This window comes from Microcaecilia unicolor, unplaced genomic scaffold, assembly GCF_901765095.1.
Source record: "Microcaecilia unicolor unplaced genomic scaffold, aMicUni1.1, whole genome shotgun sequence".
Lineage (NCBI taxonomy): Eukaryota > Metazoa > Chordata > Amphibia > Gymnophiona > Siphonopidae > Microcaecilia > Microcaecilia unicolor.
The window spans coordinates 73,097-93,615 of NW_021963090.1; the positions used below are offsets into that span (position 1 = coordinate 73,097).

At 46.9% G+C, this 20,519-nt stretch overlaps 1 protein-coding gene across 3 annotated transcripts in view; it reads right to left on the reverse strand.

Moving 5' to 3' along the window:
- The window catches only part of LOC115458921 (ATP-binding cassette sub-family A member 9-like), a 193,450-nt gene that overhangs the window by 41,860 nt on the left and 131,071 nt on the right, over nt 1-20,519 (reverse strand). For all 3 annotated transcript variants that reach the window (XR_003940171.1, XM_030188774.1, XM_030188775.1), the window contains exons 24-27: nt 15,393-15,563; nt 8,929-9,042; nt 6,351-6,470; nt 2,353-2,427 (exon numbers count right to left, since the gene is read on the reverse strand). Coding sequence is in view for 2 of the 3 variants with exons in the window: in XM_030188774.1 (XP_030044634.1) it covers nt 2,353-2,427; nt 6,351-6,470; nt 8,929-9,042; nt 15,393-15,563 (480 nt within the window). In the remaining variant the exon portion in view is untranslated. The remainder of the gene's footprint in view (nt 1-2,352; nt 2,428-6,350; nt 6,471-8,928; nt 9,043-15,392; nt 15,564-20,519) is intronic.

Consider the following 20,519-nt stretch of genomic DNA (forward strand, 5'->3'; position numbering starts at 1 on the left):
AGCAGAATGAATCGCTGCAGGTGCTGAGGACGCCTGTACCAACATCAGGGAGGGACGGAGTTCAGAGACAGGAACGCAGATGCCGGGACGCCGCAGAGGAGAGGGAGAAAATGTGGGCTAGGTGAAAAAAAACCCCTCATGTTCTTAAAATATTTGTCCGGGATGATATTTGTGGTGTGTGGTTGAGGAGGGGGGCATGTGCGCATGGAAGGGCCCATCCGATTTACCTCTGGGCCAGGGGCGTAGCAAGGTGGACTAAGTGGACACCATAAACCTACGCAATTAAATGCTGAATATTGTACTTAAACCAGATGCACAAACCTGGATTTTCAATGCCAGGGCCCAGACATGAATACTGGAGCATACAGCTAGTGCTAGCTAAAAACACAATGCCCACCGGTTGAATATTTACCCCCTACGTTTCTAGATTTAGCCAGAGTGGCCCCAGGGGTGGTCTTTGACTAATGCAGACTTTCAGCACTAGCCGGCAAACACTGCAAGTGAAAGCCTAAATCTAGCCAGCCACGTCATAAAATTTTCAACTGCAAACCTAGCTGGCCACAATTTGGCCGTTTAATTGAGGTGTTTAGTTGTGACTAGGGGCTGCAAGTTAACTCTGGGATTAATGCATTAATTATTAATTGTGATTAAAAACAAAAACAAAAAAAGAATCATTTTTGCAGCAGCCATCTCCCGTCTCCTCCAAACATCTCGTCTGTTCTCTTTCACTCCCAATCTGTCCTTGGCGTGATACGGCATCCTTACCCCCCACCTGTGATTCAACATCATCCTTCCACATGCCAGTCTACTTCAAAGGTGGTCTTCTCTTGGTCCATGGCAGCGGCACTGTTGCATATATGCTGTCTGTGGCCTGGTCTAAAGTTTTCCCTGTGACCCGTCCAGAAACAGGAAGTGATGTCAGAGGAAGTACAGCAGGACGGGCCAGAAGGAAATCTGAACAGGCTGAAGACAGCGTATGTGCAATGCCACCACTGCCAGTGACCAACAGAAGACCACTGTTAAGGCAGACTGGCGAGGAGAGGGGATCGATAGGGGGGAAGATGCTGAACCTCGGATGGGGGGGGGGGGGAGGTGAGTGAGCTGCAGACATGCAAGCAGAACTGGAGGGGCCACCAGTGGAAGCTATGACTGAGGCAGTGAGCTCCGGCAGCCATAAGTAAAGCTTGGACCTGCTTATCACCAAGTTTGCGTCGCTGATCATGGGGGTGGAGGAGAGGGAGGGAGGGAGGGAGGAAGAGAAGAGAGAGAAAGAGAGAGAGAGAGAGAGAGAGAGAGAGAGAGAGAGAGAGAGAGAGAGAGAGAGAGAGATAATGGACCCAAGGAAAGAAAGAAAGATAATGGACCTGGAGGAAGAAGGACAGGGAGGAAAGGCTGAAGGGAGTGATGCTGGATCTGGGAGTGAGAGGGAGGGAGATTATCAGCCCTTTAAGGAAGAAAATGGGGATAGATTTTGATAAACCGCCTTTCTGTGATTACAATCAAAGCACTTTATATATTACATAATACTTATTTTATACCTGGGGCAATGGACTGACTTGCCTAGAGTTACAAGGAGCTGCAGTGGAGGAGTGGCCTAGTGGTTAGGGTGGTGGTCCTGGGGAACTGAGGAACTGAGTTCGATTCCCACTTCAGGCACAGGCAGCTCCTTGTGACTCTGGGCAAGTCACTTAACCCTCCATTGCCCCATGTAAGCCGCATTGAGCCTGCCATGAGTGGGAAAGCGCGGGGTACAAATGTAACAAAAATAAAATAGATACTATTGGAGATTCTACATGGAATGTTGCTACTATTGGAGATTCTACATGGAATGTTGCTATTCCACTAGCAACATTCCATGTAGAAGCCTGCGCGGCCACATTGGTGATCTGCAAGGGCCGACTTCTACATGGAATGTTGCTAGTGGAATAGCAACATTCCATGTAGAATCTCAAATAGTAGCAACAGTGGAGGAGTGGCCTAGTGGTTAGGGTGGTGGACTTTGGTCCTGGGGAACTGAGGAACTGAGTTTGATTCCCACTTCAGGCACAGGCATCTCCTTGTGACTCTGGGCAAGTCACTTAACCGTCCATTGCCCCATGTAAGCCGCATTGAACCTGCCATGAGTGGGAAAGCGCAGGGTACAAACGTAACAAAAAAATGTATATATAAATTAAAAATAAGTAAAATACATTTAAGTGTGCGATTAACTGCAATTGACATTTTAAACTACACGATTAATCGCTATTCGAAATTTTAATCAAAAGGCAGCTGTAGTTGTGACCAAAGTTGTTAAATTTGTAACAAGCCATTACAACCACAGAACAAAACTTAAATTTTTAAATCTTTTCTTACCAAAAGAAGAATGATACTCATCAACAGGAAAGAGCCAAGCGAATGTAATAAAAGGCCAATAGAGTCCCTGACGTTCTGCGGAAGGGAAAAATGTAACATTAATAAAGAAACCTCTGCGTTGTGCAGTATGAGGGGTTCACTGTCCTGCTGAACTTTGGGGCTCTTTATCTACGTAGCGCTAAAAAGCAGCCTGCACTGTCCACAGCACAGGTCTTTCCTTCGCACTAAGGGGCCCTTTTACTAAGCCACGTACGCACCTACGCGTGCCAAACGTGCGCCAAATTGGAGTTACCGCCTGGTTACCGCATGGCCCTTTTGGTATTTTCAATTTTGATGTGCGTCTGCTACGCGCACCGGAAAAATATTTTTGTATTTTCTGGCGTGCGTAACGGACGTGTGCCAAGTGGCATTTGATGCATGTCGGTCATTACCGCCCAGATTCTTTACCGCTAGGTCAATGGCTGGCTGGAAGGTCTCAGACCCAAAATGAACGGGCGGCAATTTTGATTTTGCCGCACGTCCATTTTCAGCAAAAAAAAGAGACCTTTTTTAAAGGCGCATAAAAAATGGATCGGCGCGTGCCCAAAACCCGTGCCTACACTACCGCAAGCCATTTTTCAGTGTGCCTTTGTAAAAGGACCCCCCCCCTAAGGCTACATTTAGGGCTGCTGGTAAATGGCTGATTTTGACATTTCCGCAATACTGCATGACTGTTAGTGCGTGAGCAGTTACCGACACGTGGGGCCATGGGGGCACGGGCCCCGTAGATTTGGCCCTGCTCCCCCCCCCCCCCCGCTGCCGACCCCTTCGACCCCCCTCCTGCCGCCAACCACCCCCTGCGCCGTCGGGTACTTTTGCTGGCGGGGGGTCCCCAACCCCCGCCAGCCGAAGTCCTCTTCTCCGGCGCGGCCACATTGCTGATGTGCAAGGGCAGGCTTCTGTTTCTGTGAGTCTGATGTCCTGCCCTAGCTTTAGAACCTCACTTAACCAGTTAGCAATCTGAATATGGCTGTTAATCAGTTAAGTCCTGACTCCTCCCAGGCTCCGTCCACAGACTAACTCGACGCTAATCGGACAGGTGCAGGGGTGGTCTGCAGTAATATTCAGCGGCACTCTCTGGTTAAGCGGTGCTGAAGATCACCACTTAAGCAGTCAAAAATGATTTAACTAGGCAGGAGCCTCTCCTGCTCAGCAGTGGCGTAGCTATGTGGGGCCACGGGGGCCTGGATCCCCCCCCCCCCAAATTTCATACAGGCCCTGGGGGTCCACAACCCCCACCAGCTGAAGCCTTGTTCACCGCCGCCAAGTTGCTTGCCCTGCTCTCTCTTCCTCCTTACGTCACGCACGCTTCTTTAAGTGAAACTGAGCATGCTGCTGTGGGGTGCGGCAGGGTGGAAGGGGGAGTGACAAGGCGGTGGAGGGGGGCAGCAGACTAAAATGTGCCCCCCCCCCACCTCGGGCTCTGGCCCCCTCCCACTGTGAGATCTGGCTACGCCCCTGCTGCCCGGTTAAATTGCTTTGAGTTTCAGCGTGCTTGTCTGACATTGCTGTCTGGATGTCTCAACGCCACCTGAAATTAAATATGACCAAAACCGAGCTTCTCATTTTACCCCCCCAAACCCACCTCCCCGCTCCCCCCGTTTTCTATTTCTGTTGATGGCTCTCTCATTCTCCCTGTCTCCTTAGCTCGAAACCTTGGGGTCATCTTTGACTCTTCTCTCTCCTTCTCTGCTCATATCCAGCAGATTGCCAAGACCTGTCGTTTCTTTCTTTACAACATCCGTAAAATCCGCCCCTTTCTTTCCGAGCACTCTACCAAAACCCTCATCCACACCCTTGTCACCTCTCGTTTAGACTACTGCAATCTGCTTCTTGCTGGCCTCCCACTTAGTCACCTCTCCCCTCTCCAGTCGGTTCAAAACTCTGCTGCCCGTCTCATCTTCCGCCAGGGTCGCTTTACTCATACTACCCCTCTCCTCAAGACCCTTCACTGGCTCCCTATCCGTTTTCGCATCCTGTTCAAACTTCTTCTACTAACCTATAAATGTACTCACTCTGCTGCTCCCCAGTATCTCTCCACACTCGTCCATCCCTACACCATTTTTCGGCGCACCTTAGTAAAAGGACCCCTTTTTTTGCAACCAGAGCCCATAGTATCAAATCGAGTCATATCAGTGGCGTAGCTACGTGGGGCCTGGGCCCCCGTAGATTTGGCCCTGGCCCCCCTGACGACGATCCCCTTGAACCCCCCTCCTGCCACCAACCCTCCCCCACCGTTGCCGCCGCATCAGATACCTTGTTTGCTGGCGGGGGTCCCCGAACCCCGCCAGCCGAAGAGAGTCTTCTTCAGCGCCGGAGTAGCGCCTTCGTTCAACGAAGTTCCTGGTGCGATCAGCTGTTTCTGAAGCCTTACGTCCTGCACCGTGCATGTAGCCCCGTGCAGGACATAAGGCATCAGAAACAGCTGATCGCACCATGAACTTCGTTGAATGAAGGCGCTACTTCGGCGCTGAAGAAGACTCTCTTCGGCTGGCGGGGTTCGGGGACCCCCGCCAGCAAACAAGGTATCTGATGCAGCGGCGGGGTGGGCGGCGGCGACGGAAGGTTGGTGGTGGGAGGGGAGGTTCAAGGGGGGTCGTCGGCAGGGGGGGTCCAATGTGGAGTCTGCGGCGGCTGGGGGGGGGGTGGTGAAACAGTGCCCCCCCATCTCGGGCTCTGGCCCCCCCTCCCGGCGAGGTCTGGCTACGCCCCTGCACCATATACTCTTGTATTTACCAGAATGCAAGTGCAATACCAAAGCTACAGATGATCCTGTCTCTATGGAGAAAAAGATTAATAATTCAGGTGCTATATAAATATCTTTGTATAAATTTATATTTTTATTGCATTTAAATTACATTTAGTCAAACAACTTAAATGTCAAGAAAAGGAAAAGTAAATTTCAATCAATTATATAGAACAAAAGAAATAGTACAACACTTTTAGACCACAAATTCTAGGTTCTGGATGAGAAACAAGGAATAAAGTTCAAAAAAATAAAAAGGAAAAACTTTAAATCTAAAAGCGGTACCGTGCAAAACGCTCACAGCCGAATACAGTGGCATACCTAGGCTGGCTGACACCCGGGGCGGATCGCCGATGCGCCCCCCCCCCCCCCCCGGCAAAATTACACCCCCCCCCGGGTGCAACGCGACCCCCCCCCCGGTGCATTTTTACCTGCTGGGGGGGGGGGGGGGTGCTGCGCGCCTGTCGGCTCCGAGTCCGCTCGTTCCCTGCTGCTCCCTCTGCCCCGGAACAGCAAGTAACCTGTTCCGCGCAGAGGGAGCAGCAGGGAGGGAACGAGCGACTCGGCCAACAGGCGTGCACCCAGGGCGGACCGCCCCCACCGCCCCCTCTCTTGGTACGCCACTGGCCGAATATCAGCGTTACCAACCTATTGAACTTTCTGGTTTTGAGTTCGACTACTTTCTCTAGCGCTAATAAAAGCTTTAATTTTTTTGAGGGTCAACAAACATATATGTAACAGAATCTAAAGATACAATGTATCGACATGGAAGTTTTAACACAAATAGACCCCCTAAAGCAAGGGTTCTAGGCCAAAGACTCATAAATTCTTGTCTCCGCACTTGATCACCTTTGTTTAAATTGGGATAAATGCGAGCTTGTTCCCCTAGAAATTTTTCATTTAAATGTTTGAAATATAATTTGAAAACCGTATTTCTATCCAACTCTAACGCAAGCGATACCAAAAGGGTTGTCCTTTCTGTTACAGTGTCCAAAGAGTTCTCCCAAAAATCTGTTAAATTTAATTCAGGTTGATTCTGGGCATCCAGGGGGATAAAACTCTTTTTTTTTTTTTTAAAGGCGATCCTGTTTATCAGAAAGTTTTACCACTGAAAATATTATACCCTGTACCTGCAATTTTGAAATAGTGGACTTCTACTTTATCTGGTCCATGGACATGTGTACAATATTGAAGTAAATATGAAACAGCTTACCATGACAACATTGTCCAGGAATGCAATTAATGCATAGACAGGGATGAAAGCCACAACGATAAGGCAATATTTGTCCCACATGAAAATTGTTCGGCCAATTAAGTGGGGAATGAAGGATGCCTGGATTGATGGAATAAAAAGACAAAACCATTAAGAATAGGGACATTATAAAATGTGCATTCAAAAACGTTTGTTCAAGGCTTATTTCATCTCTGCATGAATAGAATCTCTATCTAATACAGTGCTTCTCAACCTAGTGGGGCAGACCGAAGGTCAGTATCCCGTTTCCAGCAGTGGCCACTCCAGGTCACAAGTACCTGGTAAGATCCCAAAACAGTACAATACATTTTATGCTGCTTATCCTAGAAATAAGCAGTGGATTTTCCCAAGTCCTTTTTAATAATGGCTCATGGACATTTCTCTTAAGAAGACAGCCAAACCTTTTTAAAACCCTGCTAAGCTAACTGCTTTTACCACATTTTCTGGCAATGAATTCCAGAATTACACGTTGAGTAAAGAAATATTTTCTCCGATTTCCTTTAAATTTACTACTTTGTAGCTTCACTGCATGCCCCCTAGTCCTTGTATTTTTGGAAAGCGTAAAAAAGCGATTCACGTCTACCCTTTCCACTCCACTCATTTTTTTTTATAGACCTTTATCGTATCTCCCCTCAGCCATATTTTCTTCAAGCTGTAGAGCTCAAGCCGCTTCAGCCTTTCCTCATAGGGAAGTCATTTTTGTCGCCCTTCTCTGTATCTTTTCTAATTCCACTAATTCCTCGGCACACACCTAGCCAGTCAGGATTTTAGGATATCCACAATGAATACACATGAGAGAGATTTGTACATAGTGAAGATAAGGCATGTAAATTTATGTCATGCATATTCATTACAGATATCCTGAAAACCTGACTGGCTGGGTGTGGCCCGAGGAGTGGGTTAAGAACAGAAATAGACCATTTTTCTGCAGCTTTTACAGATTTCCTACAATAGGTGCTCATTCAGAATTGAAAATGATTTTCACTAGCTGTGCATGACTTTGCTTATGTTCTTTCACAATCTAGGCAAGAACATTTACACCAGCATTCTATCAAGAAAGGTAGGGGGGTCTACGTTTTACACAAGGGGTTCTCAACTCAGTCCCTTGAAGCACATCTAGTCCTATCAGGTTTTCAGGATATCCACAATGAATATGCATGAGATAGATTTACATATCATAGAAGCAGTGCATGCAAATCTATCTCATGCATATTCATTGTGGATATCCTGAAAACCTGATGGGACTAGATGTGCCTCAAGGACCTGGTCGAGAAGCCCTGCTTTAAAGAATAGGCTCAAACTAGATGCGTTCCTGGTGCCTGCAATTAACATTACGCTCCACGCGGGGAATTTTAAAAAGCTATTTTTTTTTTGCACGTAGGTGGCTGCATATACATGTAAATGGCGCCTTACAAACTTCTGACCAGTATAAAAATTGTAAGCTCATTGAGCGGGGACTGTCTCTCTATGTCAAATGTACAGCGCTGCGTGCGTCTGGTAGCGCTATATAAATGCTATTAGTAGTAGTAGTATAAAAATATATGCAATGAGAAGACGGAGCTTACTTTGCCGACAGGCGTGTGTACAAGCACTGTTCCCCCTAAGCTGAGTGGCAGTCCTCCCACTGCATTGCTGCCAGTAATGCCCCTCTGGTTTTGCTGGCGAGGGTCCCCAACCCCCACCACCTGAAGCCTTGTCCAGCGCCGGTCTCCGGTGCCCCCCCGTATTGCCTGCTCCGCTGTCTCTTCCCCTCACATCCAGCACGTTCCTTTTAGTGAAACTGAGCAGGCACAATTTCACTAAAAGGAGCGTGCAGGACGTGAGGGGAAGAGAGAGCAGGGCAGGCAACGCGGCGGCGCTGGACAAGGCTTCAGCTGGCAGGGGTCGGGGATCCCTGCCAGTCAAGTTATTTGCTGTGGCAGTGGGTGGGAAGCGGCAGGGCGGCATGACGGCGGGGCGGCAGACCAAAATGTGACGCCCCCCCCCCCCCACCTCAGGCTGTGGCTCCCTCCTACTGCAAGGCCTGGCTACACCCCTGGCGTGCGTTAATTTTTACCTTATTAAACAGAGCCCTTATTTTCTTACGTTCAAATACATTGATATCCTGAAAATTGCTCTCTGTCTCAACGCTGCTTAAAATTTGTGTGGTCTTTCATTGCATTCATACTTTTAGCCAGACTGGTGGGGGGGGGGGGGGGGGGGGGGGAATAAGATGTTTCAATTATATTTACAAATCTATGTATGCTTTTATTTCCTCGTTGAAATTTCATCTGTAGACAAAGCAGCTGCAAAGCCCGTGGCTGCTTCGGACACTTTTCAAAGATGCCTAAAGCAGGTTTGAGAACTGTCCCCTCTGTATGTGGGGAAATGGGACTGTTCACCATGAAAGAACTAGAAAATCCAAAATAGAGGGTTGTAGGGTTTACTCTTGTGAACGTACTTCAGAGATGTTGATATGGTCCCCTGCAGTGATCAGCCCTAGCTGTGCCTGAGTTCATCTCGTTTTCCAAGCGTGAGATCTCCTTCCCCTTCCACTTACCATCATGAAGAGAAATGACCAGCAGTCGGGACTTCTCACACACTTGCGAAATACGAAGGAAATTACATATGTCACTAGAACGCTAACTAGTCCATAAATGGCTAAAAAGACAATCTAGAAGGAAAACAAAAAGAGACAGCACTTAGCATCCCGAAGGGCTGAAATTAACAATACTGGTGGGGTCTTTGTCAGACACTTTCATATTGGTATTTCGTACTGGCTTTAATCCTATAGATATTTACATATGTGGCCTTGAAAATGATACAAATGGAACCCCCCCTAAAAATGCATAAATTCCTTCGTATTTTACTGACATTTATTTGCATATCTGTCATTTGATTTGTTTCGAAAACTGCCTAGGTTTGGAAGTGGAGTGGAGGAGTGGCCTAGTGGTTAGGGTGGTGGACTTTGGTCCTGGGGAACTGAGGAACTGAGTTCGAGTCCCACTTCAGGCACAGGCAGCTCCTTGTGACTCTGGGCAAGTCACTTAACCCTCCATTGCCCCATGTAAGCTGCATTGAGCCTGCCATGAGTGGGAAACGCAGGATACAAATGTAACAAAAATAAAATAGATACTATTGGAGATTCTACATGGAATGTTGCTACTATTGGAGATTCTACATGGAATGTTGCTATTCCACTAGCAACATTCCATGTAGAAGGCTGCGCAGGCTTCTGTTTCTGTGAGTCTGACGTCCTGCACGTACGTGCAGGACGTCAGACTCACAGAAGCAGAAGCCTGCGCGGCCACATTGGTGATCTGCAAGGGCCGACTTCTACATGGAATGTTGCTAGTGGAATAGCAACATTCCATGTAGAATCTCCAATAGTAGCAACAGTGGAGGAGTGGCCTAGTGGTTAGGGTGGTGGACTTTGGTCCTGAGGAACTGAGTTGGATTCCCACTTCAGGCACAGGCAGCTCCTTGTGACTCTGGGCAAGTCACTTAACCCTCCATTGCCCCATGTAAGCCGCATTGAGCCTGCCATGAGTGGGAAAGCGCAGGGTACAAATGTAACAAAAATAAATAAATAAAAACATTAACACCACTGGTTCTCACCCTCTTCTGGAAGCAGACCTGGTCAGTCACGTTTCACGATATCCACAATGAACACATATGAGATACATTTGCATACACTGGCTCTCCAAAGCATGGAAATGTATCTCATGCATATTCGTTGTGTCAATCCTGAAAACTTGACCGGCAAGGTGTGTCTCTGGGACTGGCTTGGAAAACACTGAGTTAGTTAGTGACTTGTAAGTCCCAAACTCAAAAAAGGTTAAAGAGCAATTGGGTACTTGGGGTAGTGGAAGATAAAGGGGTCAATTTTTAAAGTGATTTAAATGGCCAGAAAAGACTCCTGGCCATTTAAATCGCTTGTCCAGGGAGAACTGGATATACTCAATGGCCCTATACCAGGGGCGTAGCCAGTCATCGGCAGGAGGGGTGTCCAAAGCCTGAGGTGAGGGGGCACATTTTAGCCCCCCCCCCGTGCCGCCGACACCCCCCTGCTGCCACCACCACCACCACCAACAACTTTGACCCCCCCTGCCGATGCCCCTCTCGACCCCCCCCCCTCCCGCCACCAACCCTCCATCACCGTCGCCTACCTTTGCTGGCGGGGGGACCCCAACCCCTGCCAGCCGAGGTCCTCTTCTTCCTTCGTTCTGTTTCTGAGTCTGACGTCCTCAGAAACAGAACGAAGGAAGAAGTGGACCTCGGCTGGGATCCCCCGCCAGCAAAGGTAGCAGATGGCGACGGCAGATTGATGGGGGGTTGGCGGCGGGACAGTTGTCGAGAGAGTCGTCAGCAGGGGGGGTCCAGGGCCAAATCCACAGGGGCCCAGGCCTCTGTGGCACCACGTAGCTACGCCCCTGCCCTATACTGGATAGTGCAACCAAAAATATCCGGGCTCCTTTTCCTAAGCGGCAGTAAGCCCAATGCGGGTTACTGCTCGCTATACAGAAGTACCACTGGGCTACCGCCGCAGCCCGGCAGTACTTCTTTCCCCTAGCGCGTCGTCATTTCCAGCGCTACAAAAATGTATTTAATTTTGTAGCACTGGAGCGTACCTGGCCATAATCGGGCAGCGGTTACTGCCGGGTTAACACGGGAGCCCTTACTGCCACCTCAATGGGTAGCGGTAAGCGTTCCCCCCTGAAATGGCCACACAGCAAGTGCTTGACTTGCTGCACAGCCATTTCCTGCAGGAAGGCGAGATTTCCTTTTTACCAGCTACGGTAAAGAGGGCCTCGATGCACATGTAAAACACGCGCTGACTCCAGTGCCAGGCCCCCTTTTGCTGCAGCTTGGTAAAAGGGGCCTTAAGTACATAAGTATTGCTATACTGGGAAAGACCAAAGGGCCATCGAGCCCAGCATCCTGTTTCCAACAGTGGCCAATCCAGATCACAAATACCCGGCAAGATCCCCAAAAAAGTACAAAACATTTTATACTGCTTATCCCAGAAATAGTGGATTTTCCCCAAGTCCATTTAATAACGGTCTATGGACTTTTCCTTTAGGAAGCTGTCCAAACCTTTTTTAAACTCCGCTAAGCTAACCGCCTTTACCACATTCTCTGGCAACGAATTCCAGAGTTTAATTACACGTTGAGTGAAGAAAAAGTTTCTCTGATTTGTTTTAAATTTACTACATTGTAGCTTCATCGCATGCCCCCTAGTCCTAGTATTTTTGGAAAGCGTGAACAGATGCTTCACATCTACCCGTTCAACTCCACTCATTATTTTATAGACCTCTATCATATCTCCCCTCAGCCGCCTTTTCTCCAAGCTGAAGAGCCCTAGCCGCTTTAGCCACTTAACTGGCTATGATTTTGTTTTTTAATCATTAAGGGGTATTTTTACAAAGCTGCGATAAAAAGTGGCCTGCCGTAAGTATGGGTGCGTGAAAATTGCCATGCGCTAATAAAAAATACTGGCGTGCAGCGATTTACTGCCTCAGCCCTTACCACCTCCTATTTAAGGGCTCGTGCGCTAACCCGGTGGTAATCGGACAGCGTGCGCCAATGACCGCCGGGCATGCCTACTCCCCGCCCTTCGCGCAAAAAAATAGAAAAATATTTTCTAGCGCAGGAAATGCTGCACAGCAAACACAGGAACTCCCGCAGGGTGCCACAGTGCGCCGCGCGGTGGCGCTGTTTTGCCACGCGCTAACTGCACGGTAACCCTACCATGTCTTTGTAAAAAGGGTCCCAAAGTTTTTAGTGATATTTTGCAAACAAACAAATTTGTCATACAACAGAATCATGCCACTTTGTAATTCCTAACCACAACCTTATGGAGTACGTTTACTAAGGTGAGTTAGCTTTTCTAATGCACCTTTAAATTTAAGGCGTGTTAAACACTAATGTGCCTGTACATTTCTATGAGCACGCTAGTGTTCAATGCACATAAACCATAATGCACCTTAGTAAACATAGGAGATAGTTTCTAAGCTGCGTCAAACTTTTTATTTATCGATTGTGTTCCCCCCGACCCTATACAAAACCTTCCTCCTCCTTCCTCCTCGTAACGTATTCAGTAAGTAACATATGACCTGGGTTTGCTTGCTGGTGTTAACCGCCTATGTTTAATCCGGCTGTGTATGCCTGGACATTCAATGTCGATGTCCAGACGGTTCTACTGTTTTTTGTTGAAAACTCCAACCGTTGTTCTTTTTGCCAGAATCAGTGGCGTTCCTACGGGGGCTGACACCTGGGGCGGATCGCCGATGCGCCCCGCCCCCAGGGTGCAGCGCCTCCCCCGGATGCAGCGCGGACCCCCCCGGCGAAAGGACACCCCCCCGCCAAGGAACCCCCCCCCCCCGGGTGCACACCGCTGGAGGGTGCCGCGTGCGCCTGTCCTCCGTTGTTCCATGCTTCGTCTGTTTCCAACGAAGCATGGAACAACGGAGGACAGGCACGCACGGCACCCCCCCCCCCCCCAGCGGCGTGCACCCGGGGCGGACCGCACCTACCGCCCCCACCCCCAGGAATGCCACTGGCCAGAATTTCTTCTTAATATTTGCTCCAACTATAGCTACAGCGCTCTTGAAAGGAGCATTTATTCTGTTTAGAATTACCAGGCTTGGAAGCTTTGAGGTCTGTGGTTGATAAAGCATCTGTTTTATCACAAACTATGAGAGAAACATCCAAAGTGTTATAAGGCTATTTCTATATGCGCCGTCAATGGCCTCATAATTAGTGCGTGGCCATTACTGCCAGAGTCCTTACCGCCACCTATTTAGAAGCTGGTAAGGGCTCATGTGCTACTTGTGCGGTAACCGGGCAGTGTGCGTCAATGTGCCCACGCTGCCCAATTACAGCTGGACCCGCCTACTCCCTGCACTTGCGCTAGAAAATAAAAATGATTTTCTAGGATGGGTAATGGTCCGCGGCAACAAAACTACCACAGGGCGCCTGGATGTGCCATGCACTACCCGCACGGTAATCTTACCTTGCCTTCATAAAAGGACGCCATAATTTCCTTTCCTCAAAGTGAGTTCTTTTTTAATCATTTATTTATAATTTTTCATTTTACAAGGGTCACTTGCAAACAGTAATACAGAGATGACTGTACATTAATACAATATTAGAGGAAAACAATCTCAACTTGATAAATGGATTATATACAATCTTTCTCTTTCTTAGACCACAAAATAAATAGGGAGAGTGAAACAAGACAAGGAGATCAATTAAACAACAGTAAACCAAGAAAACGTGGTATTAACCTGATTATCCCCAGTTATTATTTATCTGAATCATTATTCCACATTACATAAGTACATAAGTAATGCCACACTGGGAAAAGACCAAGGGTCCATCGAGCCCAGCATCCTGTCCACGACAGCGACCAAACGTACAAACATTCTATACATGTTATTCCTGGAATTGTGGATTTTTCCCAAGTCCATTTAGTAGCGGTTTATGGACTTGTCCTTTAGGAAACCGTCTAACCCCTTTTAAACGTCTTCAAACCCAAGATGGTGTATAGTCAATTAATTTCGTTGGAAACATACTTATTGTCCAATATTAGTGGAAATAATACACCTGATTTCATTTTTTCCCCTTTTAAAACCAGAAATTATTTAACAATACAAACACTTGAATCTCTAATCCAATTCCCACTGATTAAAGTAATCCCAGTTTCATAGGCTTCACTCCTTTTGAATTAACATACTAAGAGGAATCATTTCAGAGGAAAAAACTTTAGGAGTCATACCCGGAACTCTGGGAAAACAACAATCTCGATATTAATCATCTGTAATAATATTCATTTTGTTCAACATTTTCTGGTCTATTATCATTTTCAAAATCTTAACCGTTTCCTACTCCTGTAGAACTTCATTTGCTGTATCAATTTTTCATTCTCAAAGGATTCAATTTGATTATCCATGTGGCTCATTAATAAGATTATATCTGAAGCAAAATTATTTACTACCACTGTTAGGTCCTGGAGCGCCTTCCAGATGATATTCAATGTAACCTCCACGGGAGCCAAAAACTCCAACCTGCTAGCTCTTACGGGTTTAGGAGTGGCATCGCCGACTCGGGTTCAACTGTAAACGACTTCCGTTTCAGCATGGACTCCTAACTCACTCCTCCACTCCTTTGGACATGGTGGTTAAATGATTAGAGAGTGATGAAGTTGTTTCCAGGTCCAAGAGCGTCGACGCTCCTTCACGGCGCTAATCAAAGGACTCACCAACCCAGTCATCTGTGGGCAGCTCGTCGTGCAGCAGTCCCACACTTGCTGCACAGAGGACAAAACTTTGGCCACCGGCGACTGACCCCCGATTATCCCCTTCCTCTCAGTTAAGGTAACTGCAGTTGCAGAGAGGAAATTTCAAGTAAACAAAGACAAAACTTCAGAGGACAGCTGGGCCGTTGAGCGTACGAGCTTCAGGTCGCCATCTTTCCATTCTCCCTAGTTTGGGACACTCTTTGTCTGGTTTCTCCTCAGAGGCCTGTCTGATATGAGTAACCCTTCAGCATAGCCCTCTGAGTCATCGAAACACAGAAGTCCCTCCACCACTGCAAGGTGGTGTCCCTTCGGAGGGGCTCAAAGTGAGTTCTAAACGGAGCCAATATTACTTCTTTGAGGGGCCCTTCTACTAAGCTGCGCCGGTATAGACGTGCGTATTGGACGCGCGCAGGTCCATTTTTCAGCGCACCTGCAAAAAAGGCCTTTATTTTTTGGGGGGCTGAAAATGGACGTGCGGCAAAATAAAAATTGGCGCGCGTCCATTTTGGGGCCTGAGACCTTACTGCCACCCACTGACCTAGCGGTAAGGTCTCACCCATTAACTGGACGGTAATGGACAGGCGTAAAAAATGAAATTATCGCCCGAACCACACGGTAGCCGGGCGGTAGTTCAAAATTGACACGTGTAGGACACACATAGGCACCTGCACAGTTTGGTAAAAGGGCTCCTTATTCTGTTAATAATGCCTTTACATACTTACCAGTAAGACGAGGGAAGAAGATTCTATAGAAACTTGGTAACAGAACACGCTGACAGCCACAATCATTAAATACAAAAGGAGGCAGTTTAGGGCACAGTCTATCAAAGCCTGTCCAAACCAATAAGCGGATGAGAAGAGACCTGAAAGCCTCAGCAGGGAGCGAGATTTAATCTGCAGAAGAAGCAGGAAGTAGTTTTAACCTTTAACCGTTAGGAACATGCATTCATTTCAAATTATTTTGTTTCATGTTATTTTCACCTGAAAATTCTCCAATTTAGTTTTTATTTTCTGTATCACCAATAACACATGCTACTGTCCAGTAATGTCCACTAGTTATCAACAGGGCTGCCGAGAGACTAGGCCGGGCCCGGGGCAAGGCCGCCCCGCCTCCGCCCCCCCCCCCCCCCCCGCCGCTGCTGCTGCCGCCCCCGTCGCTCCCCCCGCCACTGCAGTCCCCGGTCTCACCTGCCTGCCTCCACGGCTCCGGGCCCCCTTCGTTCAACGCGGCAGTCACAGATCGCGTCTCTTCTGGCCTTCCCTCCGTGTGTCCCGCCCTCGTCTGATGTAACTTCTGGTTTCCGCAAGGGCGGGACACAGGGAGGGAAGGCAAGAAGAGACGCGATCTGCGACTGCCGCTTTGAATGAAGGGGGCCCGGAGCCAAGGAGGCAGGCAGGTGAGACCAGGGACTGCAGCGCCGGCGGCCTGACCCCGGCACCGGGTCCCCCTTGGAGGCCCGGGCCCGGGGAATATTGCCCCCCCCCCCTCTCGGCGGCCCTGTTATCAAAAGACATCCTAGTAAAAAATAATGAGCTAGATTCTATATATGGCACCTGAAAAATCGACGCCAAAAAAATTACGCCTAGGTGTATTCTACAAGAATAAGCCTAAATTTCTGTGCAGATTATAGAATACACCGAGTGCCCGTTCACATGACTAAATTTAGTCGCGGGCAGTTATGCCAAGTAAAACTTGGTGTCAGTGCCGACGCCTAAATTAGGCGCAGACCGGGTGTATTCCAGAACGCGCATAGATTTTAGAAATGCCCATGACCTGCCCATTCCACACCCATGGCCACACCCCTTTTTCAACAATGCGACTTCATATTACGTTAAAGAATACGCTTAGACAGCTGTGCATGTAAATTCTAATTAATGCCAATTAGTGTGAATAATTTATTTATTTGTTGCATTTGTATCCCTTCATTTTCCCACCTATTTGCAGGCTCAATGTGGCTTTCAAGGTTCAGTCATGACATTCGTCATTAAAGTAAAAGATACAATTGGTATTACATAAAGAACCTGGATAACATAATAGAATTAAGCAATCAGGTACAGAGGGGAAACATTCAGAATATTAGGTAAGCAGTGATGCGTTGCAGTTCCTAATTGCTTGTTAAGTGGCAATTATCAGTGATGATTGGCTTGTTAACTAAATTGTGTGCGCAGATCTGAAATGCGCCCTGTTTTGCACACAGATCTTAAGTCACGGTATATAGAATCCGGGGAAACGTGTGCTATTTGAGCAAATAGGGTACCTTTATGAAACAACAGTGGACGGTACTGACAACAAGGGGCTGAAACTGACTGATCTGGGTCCTGGGGCAATAAGGGTCAATCTCCCATCTGAGAGAGATTACTTGTTCTGTATCTCTTGTAATATTTCTAAAGATCACTCCCTGTGGTGATCAGAGTCAACGTTCAAAAAGTACAAAGACTAGGGGACACTCAATAAAATTACATGGAAATACTTTTAAAATAAATAGGAGGAAATATTTTTTCACTCAAAGAATAGTTAAGCTCTGGAACTCGTTGCCAGAGGATGTGGTAACAGTGGTTAGCATATCTGGGTTTAAAAAAGGTTTGGGCAAGTTCCTGAAGGAAAAGTCAATAATCTGTTATTGAGATGGACATGGGGGAAGCCACTGTTTGCCTTGGGATTGGTAGCATGGAATGTTGCTACTCTTTGAGATTCTGAATGGAATCTTGCTACTCATTGGGATTCTGAATGGAATCTTGCTACTCTTTGGGGTTCTACATGGAATGTTGCTACTATTTGGAATTCTGAATGGAATCTTGTTAGTCTTTGGGGTTCTACATGGAATGTTGCTACTATTTGGGATTCTGAATGCAACCTTGTTACTCTTTGGGATTCTGCATGTAATGTTGCTACTAACTGGGTTTCTGTCAGGTACTTGTGACCTGGATTGGGCACTGTTGGAAGCAGCATACTGGGTTGGAAGGACCAGTGGTCTGACCCAGTATGGTTATTCATATGTTCTTGTTAATCACTCTTCACAAGCTCAATCCCAACTCACACCAGATTAATGCCCATTAAGGACACACTGTTAGATCAATCTGTTTATGGATCAGTACACATTTCATTTAGTTCGTTTTTGGACCTCCAAAACGTATTTGTTTCAGTATGTTCTATTAAAATCAACAGGGGAAGCACCTTTTGGACTCTAAAAGTGGGGGATTCCATCCTGTTTTTATGAAACTTAATGGCAGAGGCAAGTGCAGCCCAAGACACCATGAACATCCCCTGGCCCAGACACTCCGAAGTGTTCGTATCACTTGTAGTGTCCTGGAGTTCTGTTCCTTCTGCTGATGACGTCTGCCAGCAAATTTCAAGCAAAAAAAATGTTGAGTTGCCGTTGACTTCAATGGAAGTCAACAGCAAGTTAAAAAATCAGCATAGGATGTTCAGGTTGGAACCTGTGGAGATGAAATTCTCACCCTTGGATTCCAGCACAGGAGGGCCCGGGGATGCCCTGGGCCACAGGGCCACCAGGGCACAACTTACCGGTTAGACTAGATGGGCCATGCTGGTCCTTATTGGCTGTCACGTACTATGTTACCTCCTCACTTTCCTAGAACATAAGAACATGACCATTGCCATACTGCGACAGACCGAAGGTCTATCAAGCCCACTATCCTCTTTCCAACAGTGGCCAATCCAGGTTACAAATACCTGGCAAGATCCCAGAACAGTAAAACAGATTTTAAGCTGCTTATCCTAGAAAAATAACAGAGGATTTTCCCAAGTCTATCTTAATAATGGCTTTCTTTTAGGAGTCTATCCAAACCTTTTTAAACCCTGCTAAGCTAACTGCTTTTACCACATTTTCTGGCAATGAATTCCAGAGCTGAATTACACATTGTGTGAAGAAATATTTTCTCCGGTTTGTTTTCCATTCATTTCCTAATAATTCCTAACATTCTATTTGCTTTCTTAACCGCTGCTGCACACTGAGCAGAAAGTTTCAATGTATCATCAACGATAACCCCTAGATCAACGTATCATCAACGATAACTCCTAGATCCTTTTCATTGGCAGTGGAGTGGAGGAGTGGCCTAATGGTTTGTGCAGTGGGCTTTGATCCTGGCAACCTGGGTTCAATTCCCACTGCAGCTCCTAGTGACATTGGGCAAGTCACTTAACCCTCTGTTGCCCCAGGTACTAAAACTTAGATTGTGAGCCCTCAAGGGACAGAGAAGGTACCTGCATGTAATGTGTACAGCACTGGATACATCTAGTAGAAATGATTAGTAGTAGTAGTAGTGATTCCTAATGTGGAACCTTGCATCACATAACTATGGTTTAAGTTCCTCTTTTCCACATGCATCACTTTGCACCTGCTCACGTTAAATGTCATCTGCTATTTGGATGCCCAGTGTGATAAAGTCACATCCAGGATAGTGGGGTTAAGGCAGTGTCAGTTTGAAATACAAGTCCCAAAAGGCATTGCAGGCAAGGAGCCAGGGGGTGAGATGAGGACCCCGGACTGGACTCCTAGCTGCAATCGGGTAAGACATGGGTGTAAGCTGGCAGGATGTGTAGAGTGGCTGCCACTAGGGGGAAAGAGAGAAGGGAAACCCTGTATGCAGGAGCTCCTCATTAGTCTAATGCTTAACTCAGCTGGTATGGGTGTGGGGGAAGCTAGTGGAAGGAGAATGATTGGTTGTGAGAGCAGAAGCCAGGGATTGATTAGGCAGGTGGGAAGGAGTCCCAGAGGAGTTCAGTTCAGGAGGAGAGAAGAAGTGAGAGAGAAGCAGTTGCAGGGAAAATCCCTTGGGTGTAAGAAGTCCCTAAAGTATTGAAACCTCCTGAAGGTAAAGGCTGCTTTGTGATTTAACTGGGATGATGAACTGAATGAACTGTTTGTCTTGGGAATTGAACTAGTGTTTACTGTGCACTGGATAAAGAGCCCAGACTGAAGCTGACTGTGAGCTTGTATTGAATCCTGGTAGGTGCTGGCAGCCTACTGCTTAAAGGGGACTATTTGCCACACACTTTCAGGTGGCTTTCATGTGTTTAAGATTGAAGGTGAATGCTGCTGTTGGAACCATGTACCAGGTCTACTAGAGACCTGCATGGAATAAAAGCCTTAAGACTGAAGTTGCTGGTGGACATTTGTTTCTTGATTGTACCGGGTGACACCAGTCTCATAAGATCCTTTGCAACTTTTCATAATCCTCTTGCGATTTAACAACTTTGAATAACTTTGTATCATCTGTAAATTTAATTACCTCAATATTTATTCCCATGTCTAGATCATTTACAAATATGTTAAAGAGCAGCGGTCCCAGCACAGACCCCTGCGGAACCCCACTATCAACCCTTCTCCATTGAGAATACTGACCATTTAACCCTACTCTCTGTTTTCTATCTTTTAACCAGTTTTTAATCCACAATAGAACACTACCTCCTATCCCATGACTCTCCAATTTCCTCTGGAGTCTTTCACGAGGTACTTTGTCAAACACCTTTTGAAAATCCAGATACACAATATCAACCGGCTCACCTTTATCCAAGTTTGTTTACCCCTTCAAAGAAATGTAATAGATTGGTGAAGCAAGATTTCCCTTCACTAAATCCATGTTGGGTTTGTCTCATTAATCCATGCTTTTGAATATGCGCTATAATTTTGTTCTTTAAAATAGTCTCTACCATTTTGCCCGACACTGACATCTGGCTCACCGGTCTATAATTTCCTGGATCACCTCTGGAACCCTTTTTAAAGATTGGCGTTCCATTGGCCACCCTCCAATCTTCCCGTACCATGCTTGATTTTAAAGATAAATTACATATTACTAACAATAGCTCTGCAAATTCATTTTTCAATT